The sequence below is a fragment of the Micropterus dolomieu genome, linkage group LG08, assembly GCF_021292245.1.
Source record: "Micropterus dolomieu isolate WLL.071019.BEF.003 ecotype Adirondacks linkage group LG08, ASM2129224v1, whole genome shotgun sequence".
Classification (NCBI taxonomy): Eukaryota; Metazoa; Chordata; class Actinopteri; order Centrarchiformes; family Centrarchidae; genus Micropterus; species Micropterus dolomieu.
Window position 1 is genome coordinate 29,856,995 of NC_060157.1, and position 17,556 is coordinate 29,874,550.

The 17,556-nt window shown below is 42.9% G+C and overlaps 1 protein-coding gene across 1 annotated transcript in view; it reads right to left on the reverse strand.

Moving 5' to 3' along the window:
• Positions 1-8,778: 8,778 nt before the first annotated feature.
• The window catches only part of LOC123975012 (V-set and transmembrane domain-containing protein 2-like protein), a 24,048-nt gene continuing 15,270 nt past the window's right edge, over positions 8,779-17,556 (reverse strand). The window contains exon 4 of the mRNA XM_046056103.1: positions 8,779-11,174. Within this exon, the coding sequence (XP_045912059.1) occupies positions 10,710-11,174 (465 nt within the window). The 3' untranslated portion in view covers positions 8,779-10,709. The remainder of the gene's footprint in view (positions 11,175-17,556) is intronic.

Here is a 17,556-nt window from a genome sequence, read left to right on the forward strand (position 1 = left end):
ACCGACGCAGTTCGAGTTCCCTCGAAGGGGAACGTCTCGGGTTACGTATGTAACCCTGGTTCCCCGAGAAGGGGAACGAGACACTGCGTCGGCCCACCGCACCTCTCTCCCCGCCTGAAGCGCCTGCTTCATAGTTAAGCTAATGATGCGTGTGTACAGGTGTGCTTTATACTCCTCCGGTTATTCCGTCACACCTTACCGTTCTAGCAACAAGCCAATAGGATTGGAGTGATTTCATTCACGTTCAGACCTGCTTCGCCTAGAGGCGTTCCCATAGTGTCGTAACCGACGCAGTGTCTCGTTCCCCTTCTCGGGGAACCAGGGTTACATACGTAACCCGAGACGTTTTGTTGCTCCATGTCGGGGAATTTACCGTAACGGCTCAAATAGGAGTGCACTCCAGATTTAGCTACAGCTAGCTGACCATGTGGTTCTCACAAACAACGCCTCACTTTCCCGCAGTTCTCTGTCCGTGTATGTCGCTAACTAACAACACTGTAGTTCAGAGGGACCACACGAAAAAGAAGGAAGACAAGGCTGGTAGTATTGTCCTCAAATAGAGTAGCTAAACACCTCAGTTCACTGAAGGAAGCCATCTATTGTGACTGTGTGGGGAGAAAGGCTTGTTGATGTGTGCATGTAGTGCCAACCTTTGTCATCTGACTGGTCCACCAATAGGTGAGAAGTTGACCCCTTGAGACAAAGCCCCTCCTCATTTGCATAATGAGTCAGAAATGCATAGAGAAATATAAAAAGAGCCGACAGAAGTATACAGCATTGGGGAAATAAATAGGGTAAAAATGCAAAGGAAGAATAAAACAGACAAAAATATTAAAATACACACATAAATAAATACATTTAAATAATAATTAATTAATTAATAAAGTTGAAGATTATAACAGACAATAAATAAATAAGGTGAAGAAATAAAGAAGCTAATTAAAAGAGATATATATATTTATGTCTCAATTTAATTACTGCCTACATTTATTTATTTACTGTATTTGTTTGTGCCTTTAATCAGATGTTTATTTATTTATTGAGCATTTATTCAATTCTGTATTTATTTCTCTTTTTCTCAGGATTCGTCCTTGATACATTAGTGGTGTAACAGTACGCAAAAATCACAGTTCGGAATATACCTCGCTTTTGATTTCCTCATTATCGTCGTTTCTTTTCAGTACAGTAAGGAGGAAAATGCAAACATTAAATTGCTGGTTGTTAATTGTGAACTTTAAAAAAAAAAATTGGGGGGATTTTTTTAAACAAACTTTCAAATTACACATAATAATTAAACTATATAACATAAAAAAGAATAAGAAATAAAATTCTCCTGCAAACTACTACCAAGTTCTCCACTAAATAAAATATTCTCAAAACAATACCACATATAATAAAATATAATAAAACATATACAATGGCGCCGCCGGGGGGGGGCAGGGGGGGCCACGGCCACCCTAAGAAAATGGGTGGACACCATTGGCCCCCCCTGGCAAGGAGCATATGCAAAAAATGCTATCTACTGTTTATATTATCTAACCCTTTTGTTTGAGTTAAAAGGTGAATAGCAGCATACAAGTGTTCTCATATTAGGCTCTGTCACTTTAAGAGGGTAACCTCTGACCCTGAGGTGTGGCAGACTGTGTTTATTTTAGGAGAGGCCTCCGATTTGTCCATGTATCTGATTCAACAATGTAATGAAACAATCACGTTTCTAAAATTGTGACTGCTTAAGGGGCGGGACTAACAGGCAGAGCAGAGCGGAGAAGACCGGTGTTGTGCCGAATGTGTGTGTTTTCTGTGGAGGCAGCAACAAGCTGCAGAAGAAAGAAAAGTCTAATTTATTTAATGATTAGAGACAGTTAGTAGCCTGGCTAGTTTATAAAAAGTTTGTCACACTGCTACACAGTTTCTTGTGTTGCACTGTGTGTGAGAGCTAATAGTCTGCAGATAGCAACAGGTTAGCACCATCGCTAACAGCAAGCTAACGTGGTACAAACACTGGAGCCCTGACAGTGCCGTGTGGCTGTTAACGTTATGCTTCGAGGGAGACCGTCCTGTGCCTGTTTTCACCTTCACCTTTCTGAGAGGATTGCAAAACATGAGAACAGCGGGAGTCATCTGGACGATGCTGTGAAACTGGCTCAACGTTACTTGCGCCCAAACACTGCGGGGCCACGACGAGTCGGCGGACTGTCACCCAGAAGTTTGCCCAGAGGAAAAACCGCCGGGCCGCCTTTCTCCTCACATGAGGCTGCTGGTCCCTGCATGGGCAAATTGTTGTGCTGGATCGGTTGAGACTAGGCTACGGATTACGGTTGTTGTCATAATGCTGTTGTCATATAGCCACTTTCATACTGCCTTATTATTCGGGATTATTAGGCCAGTTTGCCGGATCGCTGCACTGTATGAAAGGTACGGAGCTGGGAATGGAATATACATTGGCCGACATTCTTTCCATTTTGATTGCAGGATCTCTGTGGAAGCGGCTATAGAAAGGCTGTGGACCCTAAAACGTTGTCTGTGCGCATCATTGACTTCATTAGTGTTGAGCTTACTGCTCTTTGCTTATGGCCTTGTAGGCTCATTGGTTATGAGCTTGGTTGTGTTGGCTTAAATATTGCATTCTTAATCTAGGTTTGTGAAAATGGTACTGTAACTTGTGTCAATGCACTCCGCTCTCTCTCTCTCATGTTAAGTGTTTTGTGGAGCCATGCTGTTTGTTGACATGTTAAAAGAGAGTATTGTAGTTTTACTGGTATTTATGTTTTGAAATGGTTGGTGCCCAAACTTAGTATGTTAACAAATAATTACACAACTCTACACAGACATATGTATATTTCAATTTGAATTTAAAGAAAAATATTTATGCTCCATGATGTCTGTAATCTTGAGTAGGCTTGTTCCCTGTAAATGTTTTGTTCCTCCCCATCACTGCACTCCTACAAATAAAAGCTGTCTTTTTAAGGTTTAAGGTTTAAAGGTTAACTTTCCTATTTAAAGAACAATTAATTGCCTAACACATACAGATAACACATCAAACAGGATTTTTATGGAATGCTAACTGAACAGGGACCTGTTTCAGAAAGTGGGTTAGTCAAAACTCTGAGTAAGTTGAGCCTGAGATGAGGGAAACTCTGGGTTGTCGGTTTCAGAGAGCGAGATCAGATTAACTCTAGGTCTGTAACCCCTGAACCTAACCTGCTCGGGAGGAGGTTTACTTCAACTAACGCTGAGTTTCTCTCTGACTCCTCCCCCCCTGCGGAGCTTGAAGCGGCTGTCTGACATTTACTCATTCAGACTGTCGATATCAAAGCACATATTGGAAAATAGTTACGTCTTTAGAAACATCGAAATCATGGTTAAATAGGCTGTTTGTTTTTTTTTACCCAAACATGATCTTGAACATGATGCTTTTATGATCAATCTGTCATCGATGTATGGACAGAGAGTTATCTTTGGACATCGTAAATTTATCCTCAGCACAGAATAAAATCTATAAACTACACTGTCCTTTATAACTCAGTGACTCTGTGGACATTAAGGCAAAACACTTACTGTGCGCTACAGTGCTGCAGTAATCACTGTTTAAAGTAATCTGTATAAAACTGATCAATGAACAGTAATTTTTCATATTGTAGTTGCACAGATTGAACATTCCTATTGTAGTTATCAGCTGGATATGATGTGAATACTTCTGTGTGAGGATGACTGTGGTGCAGCTGAAACAAATACATGTAGTTTAAAAGTGAGTTTTTCCATATCTGGTGATTGAATGTGTTTTGACAGCATTTCATAAAATATGAGCAAGATTTCATTAATGTAACATAGACATCTAAAACTTCACAGTCACCTAGACACATTTTACATTACAAAAAAATCATTAATACGCCTACTGAGTCGGACTGTCACTTTAAAATCACAGGTCCATGAGGAGCCTAAACTGTGTCTAATCTGTTTGATTCCGTTATTGCCACCGGCATTTAGTCCCGTCAGGTTACAGCTGAATAAACAGGCCTGTAGCTATTTAAAATGAATAACAGGCTGTAGGAGAATTCCAGCACTTTATCATTCATTAAGGAAATTCCAGTCTGGTAAATAATGAATGAGCAACGCTGTATAAAATGCAGCCTAATATTGTTAACGTATCGATCCTCCACTCCAACGTTTTAGAGCCAATCATGGTCCGCGTTGGCAGCATTCATATATATAGCTCCACCCGATTAAAATGGAGGCTCTGGCTCCATTGATGATGGCTTTTTTTTCATCCCCATGCACGCACTTCCATCAGGCTCAACATACTCTGAGTTGACTGAACTTATTCTGATCGGCTTTTCTGAAACGGAAAACTCGGAGTTTGACAGCTTGAGTTCGTCAACCCAGTTTGTTGAACCTGCTTTCTGATTCCTTAACTCAGAATCAGAAGGAGCTTTATTGCCAAGTAGTGTTTTACACATATGAGGAATTTGTTGTGGTGATAAGGTGCTACACATAGACAAACATACAGTCGACATAAATAAATGTAGAAATATATGAATATGGAATGGAAGAAAAACGTTGCAGATATATAAATGTGCATTATTCTGGGTCTGTGCCGTGCAGAAGTAACGCAACAGAAGAGAATATTGTGTACATATAAATATATAAACTGACAACATAAAAATATACAACAACAAAGATCAACAATAAACAACAAATACATGCGACGTGCCAGGTCTGTGCCTGACACGAGATGAAACAGTATTTACATGTGCAGAGACATTTGTATCATTTGCAAGGGGGGAGTGTCAGTGGGGGACCCGGGGCTTGTTAATGAGGCTAGCTGCAGACGGGAAGAAATTGTTTTTGTGGCGAGAGGTTTTGGTCCTGATGGACCGCAGCCTCCTGCCAGAGGGGAGAATTTGAAACAGTTTGTGTCCGGGGTGGGAGGAGTCAGCTGCAATCTTTCCTGCTCGCCTCAGTGTCCTCAAGGCGTACAGGTCCAGAAGAGAAGGAAGATTGCAGCCAATCATCTTCTCTGCAGAGCGAATGATACACTGCAGCCTGCCCTTGTCCCTGGCAGTGGCAGCAGCGTACCAGATGGTGATGGAGGAGGTGAGGATGGACTCAGTGATGGCGGTGTAGAAGTGCACCATCATTGTCTTTGGCAGGCTGAACTTCTTCAACTGCTGCAGGAAGTACATCCTCTGCTGGGCTTTCTTGGTGAGGGAGGTGATGTTCAGCTCCCACTTGAGGTCCTGGGAGATGATGGTGCCCAGGAAGCGGAAAGAGTCCACAGTGGTGACTGTGGAGTCACACAGGATGATGGGGGAGGGTGGGGCTGACCATCTCCACGGAGCGTTGAGCTCCAGACTGTTCTGGCTGCACCAGGTCACCAGATGGTCGATCTCCCACCTGTAGGCGGACTCATGAGATGCCCAATGAGGGTGGTGTCATCCGCAAACATCAGGAGCTTGATCTAAAGAGGTGCAGTTCAGTGGATTTTTTGACATTTGGACAGAGCCAGGCTAGCTGTTTCCACCGCCTAATTTCCCCTCACCAGCCATGTCCTGCTCCTACTCTGCCTCTGATTGGCTAATCCTAACCTCAGTCATCCTAACCAATGGAGGCAACAGGTAGGGGAGATAGAAACACAATGATATACATTCAAATAATTTATGTTATTCTTGTTTTTATTTAGAAAGCTTGACACTGCCCTTCTTAATACATAATTGCAAACTAATTATGTCCTTTTTCTTAATAAAAAATAGTATAACTATAACTTAGCTAGCTAACTAGAATATCCAACAGTTAATGCACTTTTGAATTAGATATTGGCTGCCCTTTTAATGGTCATCTGCAGCCTGTTTTCCTGGTCTACTGTGAAGATGCTATTTTTGGCTGTAAGTATCCTGGTGGTCTAGCCAGCAGCCTAGTGGACTCTGCCCCCCTCCTGCCATATGTAAATAAGGTAGAATGGCTACGTGTCGGGACAGTGACTCCTGACATTTAAACTTCACTAGCTTCTAAACTGTAAAACTTTGACATTTAAAACTTCAGGATGTGTTAAAGCACTAACTAATCTTTCATGTGATCATGACCATGGCACATGGAACAATAAACACAACTCGTCATTCAAAAAAAATGATCGCTTGAATGAATTTACTTTCTGTGATTGAAAACAGCTTCTTTTGTATAACTCCGTGATGCATCCCCCTGATATTTTCCGGTTCTGTTAAGTACTGTGGACTGTATGTGCTGAGGGAGTTTGGCATATCAGACTTGTATGGGCTCCGAAAAAATTGCTGTGTTTCATTCGTCCCGCGTTTCAATCGTCCCGGCTCTCCCCTACTAGTCAATCGCAGGCAGTGCTGCACAAAGCTGCGGGGGAGGAAATAATGCATTTCCACCTGTTTCAAGTATATACACTAAGCTAAGCTAACCCGCTTCTGGCTGTAGCTTTATATTTACCATTCAGACATTTTCTAAGAACAGATTATCTAATCTAATTCTTGGCAAAAATGTAAAAAAGCACATTTCCCAAAACCTATCTAAATTAGTTTTTTAAATGTCAGACAGCAGACGAAGTATAAAAGCTAGTGGCTACGTGTCGTGTTGTTTGCTATGGGGGTTCATGAAATTTTGTATGAAAATCTCCTTTTGTGATTACAGATGCTGTGAGAAAGTTATTTCACCTGAGCTGCCACAGATGATGTCATCCTAAAGCATATATCAACCTGGCAGCAGATAAGGGAAGCTCAAGGAGGTGTGCCACTGTCAGCATCCCTACCAAAGATCAGCCCACTGTTAATTCACCTTAAGAAAAAGTATTTGGTATATAGGGTATCTGCATGTCTTGTTAAATTTAGAATCCTTGAGATTTTTATTAAATAAAACTTTGAAAAAAACATTTTTATAGTTGCATTTCATTTGTCGAGTAATACATATTGAGTGTATTTACAGTCTGTAATGACCTCTTTTTTATATAGGCTTTTGTTGTTATTGGCAACACCTTTGGATAAAAACTGAGTTAAGAAACTATCCATTTAGGATCCCCAGTGTAACTATTATTTTATCTGATAATAGCACACTGATAACTGATGGCTCTCTTACGGCTGTGGCAGAAATGTATTAAGTTGCTAATAACCAACTTTCCCACTTGTGGTTCGTCTTGTTAAAGCATTTGAAGAAACTGCAGGGTGGCTTAAAGGATAGCCATAGTTGAAGTATTTAAGCTTTTATAGAGAGCAGTACATGTTGGTCAGCTTCATTTTACATATTTCTGTAGCTAGTTTTGGCCAGGTGATGTTACACACGGTAGCTCCGCTTTAATCTTGAGAAGCTGCAGAGCTGCAATCTATATTCATTAGTCGGTGTAACTTACACTGTACATTTCCAGCTAAACTGAGGCTTATTGTTGACCATTTTCTCTCTGATCTGCTCGGCTGCCATTCACCGGTCTTATGCAGAGTTGTTCCTCGCAGGTCTATTCCAAGTACTGTTAAAAAATGATTTAATATACTTTGTGTGGTTCATCAGTGGTGATAAATGATTCAAAGTTCACACACCTCTGCACATCAGTCTTTCTCCCTCTTCTACCACACACACACCCTACACCCTATGTGTGCAGTTACAATTTATGATTTATTAACGCGCAAAAGATTTATTGAAAGTTTTTTTCTTTTCACGTTTATTTACAACATTATATGTTCATATTTATATCAGGGTTGTGTCTTATATGTACTTACTGGGAGAAAACCATTAGTTCTATGAAAAATCAGACATTGAGCACCCCCATATAGCCAAAATTATATGATCCAAATCAGGCTCCACCTATCGAATCTTCGACTATTCGGGGACACCCCTATTCCGGTGAAGTGCCACAAACAGGGTAGGGAAGTCAAAAGGTTTGGTGAGACAGACTAATGTATTCTTGGTTTTGATCTTTTAATGGCATTTAGTTACAATAAGACAAATATAGAATAAAACCAGACTCATCTTTCAACAAAGGATGGAGGAACTGCCCTAGGGGATGCTCTCACTAACCTTTGAGCGATCCTGCCAGCCATCACATGTACTGTCAGCTGAAGATGCTTCAGTTTGAAAGGAACAGGGTGTGTCAGGTTGTATAAGTATGGGGGAAGCGAATGCCTCATGGCCGGGACACTGGTCAATCTTTCATTGTACCTTTTATCACTCAGAGCTCTGCATGGTTCTACATGTTTAAATGAAAAATGGGAAGGCCCCTCCATTATCATATCAGTTCACTGAAGGGAAAACCCAGATCCTACCCACCTCATCGCTCCATAATGAATGTATGAGCCTTCTAGTGTGGGAAACAGGATCGCCATCATGTTTTGTAGTTAGCTGGCCTGCCTTAACGCTAGTGAGCACGGCACAGCACCTCTTTATCTCATCCTGTGCTGTTGCTATTTATTCTGCTGCCAGTGGTGACAATAGCACCATTAGTCATCAGCTGCAATGTGGGTGGGGTGGGGTGGGGTGGGGGCTTTGGCAGCACCTATTACACACAGACACTTGCCTAATATCGTTTCTCCTTAATGCACAAAGGACACAGCTGAACAAAGAGCTTCAACAACCCTTTAGATATAAGTGACTGTTGAGGTGGGTCTACATGAAATCGAAGCTTATTGTGGCTTATACCTTTCCATTTCATGTAAATCACTGAGAAAATGACCATAGATTCACTTTTATTTCATATACAATTTATTTAATTTGATAAAGTCATATACTTAGTGAGACCAAACATTCTAGAAGAAATGGACATTTTCCCTCTTTTTTAACAGCAATCTTTTTTTTTTTTATCATTTTATTTTTATTTTTTACAAAACATCAAATCAAAGTTACTTGTTGAAAAAAGCAATCCCACTGATCACTCCCCCTCCAACTAAAGCACCCTCCCTGTCTACAGAGACTGCCAACACTAACAAGAGAGCTGTAGTTGTTCTGATGGATAATCCAGCACGGAAGTAAAGCCCCTCATGGCCTTGAGACACAGATTACAGCCAATTTCAGTGTTTCACTAAAAACACCCATTTGATACCTTCAGCTATTGTCCTGTGCTTCACAAGAGCTTCTAAGCAAATGGCCCCTTTAAAACCTTTTCCCAAGTCCCAAACTGCTTGAAATTATACCCACATTTAAGATCATTAAAATAAGGTAACACTCATGTTTGTGGACCTGCACTTACAGTACAGTTGTTTAAGAAACACTGCTTAAGTACTAAGATACAATAGGGAAACCCCTTTCTGAGCAGCTATGAAGGGAATGTGTCATTCATCTGTCTGTACAGCACTTCTGGAAAGCACTAAAGCAACAGAAAACTGCTTTGAAAAAAATACCTCTTTAACAGAATGGACAATTCTCTTAAATAATCTAAACTTATAAATGACAAAATTATATTTAACTAACACACTGTCTTGTCTGTCTATGGTTAGTTGCAAAACATTTTAAGAAAATTACTGAACATGCACTCACTTTATTTCATATTATACAGTCATATATACAGAGAGGATTAGAGGCTTGTAGTGGAGAGGATTGAGGCTTTTTAAATGATTGATGAGCACTGGGCTAGAGCATCAGAAGAAGGGAACTAAGCTGGGATAGGAATAGAGCACTGCTCTTCCCAAAAAGTATCTTGCACCATAAGCCCATTGCTTCTATTGATTTGTAGTTACAGAGTAGATTTAGAGGCACACCAAGTCAGATTTTGATCTTTTCAAACAGGTGGGGTCCCCATGATAGAACTTGACTGATTTCTTTCAGTCTGAATAATCATGAATGGATCAAACCTGCAGCACAAGGGTTGAACAAAAATCATGTTTTCTGTTGCATTGCAAATTCATAAGCTCAAAATCGCTGTGGGAAAATACAGCCTGTGATGTGCTTAGTTTGAATTGTACACAAATGTGGAAGAAAACCCACACTTCCACACTGGCGCTGTATTTACGCCAACTCAAATTAAATGATGCTGTATATGTCCTTGATGAGCACTGCTGCTCTGGGACCTTGTTGAATTCCTGCTGAAGAAAGCATGTTTCTTTCACCCTGTGAGTAAACACAGAATAACTTGCTGAATTTCTGCTATATGTTTGTCTGGTATATGATTTTCCACCATATCCCATGTCCATTATTTGACTGCAAAAAGATCCAACAAAGCTAGAGCTCTAGGTAAAAAGCTAAATGCATAATTCAGTGCACTCTCAGAATAAAAGGAACATTTTCTTTTACTGGACATAAACCCAGTTACAAAATGTATAATATTGTACTTTCTTTCTGACGTACCAAATCAAAGAGTAAGGCAGTGGAAGAAGTATGAGCATGAAAGCAAGGTTGTGTTATTTACAGTATCTAAAGTACAAGAGTGGATCAGAGCATGGGTTAATAGTAAGACAATTTTTTTTGTCTTTGCTGAAAACAGAAACAGTGGAGTTGCTTAGATCTACACATCAGTCCCCCTTGCTGAATGTTGTGAGGCCAGGCTTTAAAGACAATGAGCAGTCCAAACCAGACCGATGCACAGAAGAAAAAGCTACATTCCCATCACAGTTTATAGCACTGTGCTCTGAATAAGCCATACTGTACATTTCTAGAGATTCTGGACTTGTGAACAGGCTTGCACTGTGTGGGAAGAATAACTTTTTATGCTGTGACACGTGATGGTATGCAATCCTTCTGTAATCGATCATTCAGGTGTAATAAACCACCATCTACAGCGTACAGCTTGCCTCGTTGGTGCAGTCATTGTGGCTGTGGTTACTGTCCACATCCCTCTTCCTCAGCTCTCTGCCTGCCTTGTGCTGCTGACTGCTGCTGTGGCTGTGGCCGTGGTGGACCGGCAGTGAAGGCCTCTTGCCATGCTCCTGGTGGTGCCCGTGATTCTGGTGATGGCCATGAATGTGCTCTTTACTGCCACTGTGAGACTCCATGTCATCCCCGTCAACAAAAGCTACTCCTCTTTTGGTATCGTCCAGGGCCTTAAAGTTGTCGTTGTGGTTACCGTTGACGATGTGGCTCTCTGGCACCACTTGCAGGTAGGCTCTGACACTATGGTGGCGGGCACCTGCGTCATCACTGAAGTCGATGACACGGCATTCATAGGTGCCCTCATCAGATGGCTTGACCCGAGAGAGGCGAAGTTTATGGGAGATGTTGCTTCCTACAACCTTCACAACCTGGCAAAGGTAAACAAAATAAAAAGAGAAAAGTGAAAAAGTATGGTGAGATTAAAAAAGAAATCCTGAGCCTGAGCAACTTTTGCTGCCGCTGCTGTGGCCACAAGTGGCAATTACAGGATAATGATTGCCTAATACTAAAATCAGTGTAAAACTAGCACAAGTACAGTTATCAAACGGACACTGTAAAATCCGTTGCAAAGCAATATTTATCTTAAGTTTGCTAGCATTAGCCACCATAAGGTATTGATAATATCAGACCAAACAATGATGTGGTAGCAAAAGCCCTGAGGATATTAAATTGAGCAAGGCTTTATTTTATTATTTATTAGTTACTTTTCATTTGGAAGATGAAAAATTGAATTGCTGTAGTCAATTATTCACACCCACAGTATCAACTATCACATCAACATCAATTTAACATCTATATGTTAATGTTGACTGTTTCTTGTACCTTATCAAGTACAGTGACATCACTAATGCTATTCTCAAAGGGTCTGCTTTGTTTTTGCTGGCTTTACAATGGCAAAAATGTATTTTTGTTATTGCCATTTGCTCTCTTTTCTTTTTTCTTTTCACAATGTCCTTCTGTCTCTTCCTGTGTTTCTCCCCATCTGCCTATCAGCTTATCTCTGCCAGCCTGTCCCTCATAGTATTTGCCCTTGTTATATTATGTTATGCAGATGATACTCAATTATATCTATCGATTAAGTCAGATGAAACTAATCAGTTAGCTAAACTCCAAATGTGCCTTTAGGATGTTAAAGAGGTCATTTTATGCTTTTTGGCTTTTTCCTCTCCTTTGTTGCGTTATATATCTTTTTTTGTGCACGGAATAGGTTTGCAAAGTGAAAAAGCCCAAAGTCTAGCCCAAAGGGAGTTACCATCTCCCACAGAAAACTCTGCTCTGAACTGCCTGAAGACAGCTCGTTTGTAGTCCAGCCTTTTCTTCCGCTTTAAGCCGACGTCACAAAAAACAAGCGTCATAATGCTCGCCTAGCGGCTAGTCTGACACACCCTCAAAAACACTGGTGGAAAAACAGATTGAGCTGCAGCACACAGTGACAACATGTCCGCCTGCTGCCTCTCCTCTCCCTTCCAAACATTAGCTACCCTCCAGGCAGTCAATGGACTGTGATGTATAACACAGTGTACAGTTTTAAAAAAATAATAACTCACCTCTCTGAAACTTTTGCTCCAGTCTATCTTGCTAAGCTTGTAAGACGAACATATACAGCTGAACCGGGCCCGCCCTACTCTGCCTCTGATTGGCTATTAGTCCCAGGTTCTGTGCATGTACAACAAAGATCTTGTAGAGGTGAGATGCATCACTCCATAGCTAAAACGGAGCGTTCAACACACAGGGCAAGAAGAGGAGTTGCAGCAATGTGCACTATGACAGAAAATATGTAAATCTTTTTTTTTTTTTTAAATGAAACCATGTAAACCTGTTCTGGTAAAACCTCTAAATAAAATGAAGAACCTGAAAATGAGCATAATGTGACCACTTTAAAACTTGGAAGACCTGTAATTTTCTAATGTTAAACTCAGATAAAACTGAAGTTATTGTACTTGGGCCCAAGCATCTCCGTGACGCATTTTCTAAAGATATAGTAACTCTGGATGGCATCGCCCTGGCCTCCAGCACCACTGTACATGGGACTTCCCATGATGCACAGAGTTCCGCTCTCCACCTCTTTCTCTCCCTCTGTATGCAACCTCATCCCATTAATGCATGACATGTTGCTAACTCAACTTCTCCCCTTTCCCGTAGTCTTGTAAGCACCCTCTCCTCCTATCACTTCCTGCAGGTGTTGTGAGTCACCTGCTGCCCCAAAGTTCCTGCTCGACATCCTTTGATACAATTATTAGCCCTAGTCCTGTTATCATTCATTCAGTCTGTATCAATATTATCTTTTACTGTGTGTACTTCTGTGTGGATATTGTGTAGGCTGCTCCCCCTACCCCCCACCCCTCTCTCCCTCATTATGGCTATCTCTCTCTCTCTTTCTTGCTCTCTCTCTCTCTCCCTCACCCCCAACCAGTCGAGGCAGATGGCCGCCCACCCTGAGCCAAGGTTCTGCTCGAGGTTTCTGCTTCTTTTTTCCTTGCCTCTTTTGCTTAGTGCTTGCTCTTGGTGGGAATTGTTGGGTTTCTGTAAATAATATCACAGAGTACGGTCTAGACCTGCTCTATATGAAAAGCACTATGAGGTAACTGTTGTGAATTGGTGCTATAAAATTAAAATTGAATTGAATTGAATAGATGAGGCAAAATGAAATCCTGCAGCATCCAGCATACATGCTGCATACATACTAGGAAATGTTCACTGAATTACATGTCAGCTTACAAACTTTCTTGATAAAAGTTAGATGAGAAGATTGATACCACTTTCATGTTTGTCTGTGAAGTGTAAAGCTACAACCAGGATATGGTTAGCAAGATAAAGGTAAGATAACTGTCTTGGACCCAGAGTACGCAATTATATTTCAAAGACAGACATGGGAGTGGTATGACCTTCCCATCTAACTTTTGGAAAGAAAGCGAATAAGTGTGTTTCGCATGTTGAACTTTTCTTTTAATGGTTTTACTATCCTCTCACATGCAAATTCAGTCAAACACAAGATACTGTATCTCTGCACTTTCCAGTTACCACCCACTCAACAATTTTACAGTGATTATCTGTTTAAATACATATAAAATGTATCTAAACTAGACTTTGCAGTGTTTAAAAAGGAAAATAAGCTTACCATATATGTAGCTAGATACATGTGTGATAAGATACAAATGAGAGCTTCAGAATAAATCACTTATGTAGTATAGCCTGGATACACTCCATGGCCACACTCCTGCTCACATACACATAGACAAAGGTGCTGCTTAATAAAAGCTCTTTGTGGCCTTGAAAATATGAAGATACTACATCTTGGAGGTAAAAGCTTTTCAGGTTCACAGAGCAGCTGTTGAGATGATGAGTGTCTGGAGACATCATGAGATGTGATGCGCCAAGGTATCTATGACTTTGTTTATCACCACCTTCGTTCCTGTGAAGCCAGGAGACTGTTCCTGCATGTGTGACTATATAAAAGCTTAACACTGTTTTGTAGCACTGTCTGCATGTGTGAGCATCTACCATGTTTTTGCTTGACAATATGGAGCAACATCCATTATATACAAAATGCTTTAATGCTTTAATGCTTTAATGATTTTCCAGCTGTAGAGCCTGCAGTGTTCGGCTCCACCCACACAAACACACACACATACACGCACTTAGTCACCCAAACCACAGCTGGAGCTTTCATTACAGCGAATCAGCTGTAGCTCACTTATAGGAAGGAAATGTTTTTGTGCATGTGCTTGTTTTTATACACACAAACAACAACATAAATGCATCTTTACATCTCTTACATCTTTGTCTGATATATTTAACTTAACCTACTATTTGATTTACTTATACATCACTGCTTTTACATGCAATGCTTTGTAATGTAAAATTTCTATGTTTAGCCTGTAGCATTTGTTGCTCATTTTCGTAATTGTGAAGTCAGTCGGAAGAGATTTAGCTGTAGGAATATGTTGGTGTGGAGGTAATGTGCAGTTCCTGGATTCACTAGAATTAATTAGAAGGATTAGGTCCTAATTTTGAATCACTATATGGTTGTGCTGTCTTCCTAGGTAAAAGGCCCTCCCTGCTTGTTGTGGGAAACTGTTCTCCTCGTTGAGTAACTAAAATCTCTATAGATTCCAGAGGACATATAAAACGTTCTGCTGACATCCCAACCTGTCAGAATCAGAATCCTTTTCACTGTTTTTTATTTGGATTTGGTGTTGAAGTCATTACTACACATCAACATAATCCTAGATTTTTTTTAAGACTGTGGATCAGCTGGGAAATCCAGCCCCTTCTTGTGGCTCAGCTGAAAGTAATGAATCTTATTTTACTAATAATCTGAAAACGAGGTGTCAATTTGAGCCTCTATTACCCCCTCTGCCTCTTACTCAGAGTTCCCTCACCAGCAACAAGATAGTTCCCCTTTGAGGGAACTCGAACTGCGTCGGTGACGACACTATGGGAACGCCCCTGGGCGTGGCAGGGCTGAACTATGAATGAAACTACTCCAATCCTATTGGTGTTACTAGAACGGTAGTGTGTGACGGCGTAACCGGAGGGGGTATATAAGCACGCCGGCACATAGGACACATTAGCTTCTTTCTATTCAGCAGGAACTCTGGCTATGTTTGGAAGCTCCATTTTCCTACCTGACATCGAGACAAAGCAGCAGATCATGTCAAAGCGATTCCGACAGTGTGTCTTCCCATGTAAGCGTTTCATCACAGAAGGTGATACCCATGGGATGTGCGTCTCATGCCTGGGGATGTCGCATGCTCAGGCAGCTCTCGAGGGGGCTGCCTGCGACCATTGCGAGGCCCTGCCCCTGAGGGTGCTGAGGTCTCAAGCGGCTCTTCCTAGAGGATGGTCGGATGCACTCCCCTCGTGGCACAGGCCCCGCGGTCGCTGAGGCGTCGCGGCGGCTCCGATCCTGGGGATCACAACACGAGATCGCCGAGGGTGCCGGAACGGCTGAGGCCTTTTTCCGGTCCTCGTCCGCGGAATCCTGCTCCCTGCACATTGATTGGCCACAGGCGGTGCAGCAGCCATCGGCAGGCAGCAAACTAGATGAGCAGTTTCTGCAACACTGAGCGCCACCCCCGCGTCGGCCCCTACCATTTTTTCCGGATCTGCACAACGAGTTGTGTAGATCATGGAATAAACCCTTCTCTGCGCGGCTGTCTATGCCCCCCCGGCTGGACTACGGCAACGTGACGGGAATCAGACAGCACGGCTACGGAGCGATGCCACGAGTGGAGGAGGCACTGGCTAGCTACCTCTCTCCCAACCTCGCCTCATCCCTCCGGACGCCAAGGAAGCGGCCCGTTCCATCGGCCGATCCATGGCGGCTTTGGTGGCTACGGAGCGCCATCTGTGGCTCAACCTATCAGGCATCCAGGGGAAGGAGAGGGCTTTTCTCCTGGATGCGCCCGTCTCACCTTCTGGCCTGTTTGGCGAAGTTCGCGGAAGCTTGGTGAAGCCTCGCGAACATTTCCCCGTGGGTCCTCCGCACAGTAGTAGATGGCTACAGGCTGCAGTTCCGGGTTCGCCCCCCCAGATTCTGCGGGATGGTCGGGACTACAGTACACACAGAACAGAGCCAGGTGTTGGGACAGGAAGTCCGCTCTCTGCTGAAGAAAGGGGCCATAGAATTAATTTCCCTGCCAGTCAGAGAAGCCGGCTTTTACAGCCGATACTTCCTGGTCCCCAAGAAGGGCGAGATTTTGGATTTGCGGTCCCTGAACCAATCTCTGAGGAAATTCAGGTTCAGGATGCTTACCATCCCAGCCATCATCAGTCACATCCAATCCGAGGATTGGTTTGTCACGATAGATCTGCAAGACGCTTATTTCCACATCTCCATCTGTCCCTCTCACAGGAAGTTCCTGAGGTTCGCCTTCGGGTGCACGGCTTACCAGGAACGATTCACCAAATGCATGGATGCAGCTCTGGCTCCGTTGAGGCTCCAGGGCATCCGCATACTGAACTACATCGACGACTGGCACGTCCTGGCCCAGTCTCGAGAGTTAGCGGTTCGGCATCGAGATGTCGTCCTCGCCCACCTTCAGCGTTTGGGGCTGCGGCTCAACGCGAAGAAGACGGACGGTGGACGGACGGTGGTCCCACACCACCCAACGGACTACGTTCCTAGGGGTGGTGTGGGCCCACCTGTCTCCCACACGCATCGAGTCCATTAAATCCTCAGTGACCAGAGTGCAGTTAGGCCGCGCCATCACTGTAAAACACTTTCAGAGGGTGTTGGGTCTTCTGGCAGCAGCTTCCAGTATAATACCTTCCGGACTACTGCACATGAGAGCCCTGCAGTGGTGGCTAAAATCTAAGGGATTCTCCCCGAGGGGAAATCCGCTCCGTCTGATACGGGTTACGAGCGGATGCCTTCGTTCCCTGTCTGTATGGAGGAAGCCTTGGTTCCTGTCCCAAGGTCCTGTGTTGGGAGCAATCTGTCGCCGAACAATTATTTCAACAGACGCCTCACTCACGGGATGGGGCGCGGTCATGGACGACCACTTCGCGCGAGGCTCCTGGGAGGAGCATCATTTCTCTTGGCACATAAATTGCCTGGAAATGTTGGCGGTTTTCAGAGCTCTGAGGAGTTTTCTGCCCGCTCTCCGCAGTCGCCACATCTTTGTCAGGACCGACAATACGGCGGTGGTGGCCTATTTGAATCACCAGGGGGGTCTGCGCTCGCGCCCATTATGCAAACTGGCACATCGGATCCTCCTGTGGTCCCAGGAGAGACTGCTGTCCCTC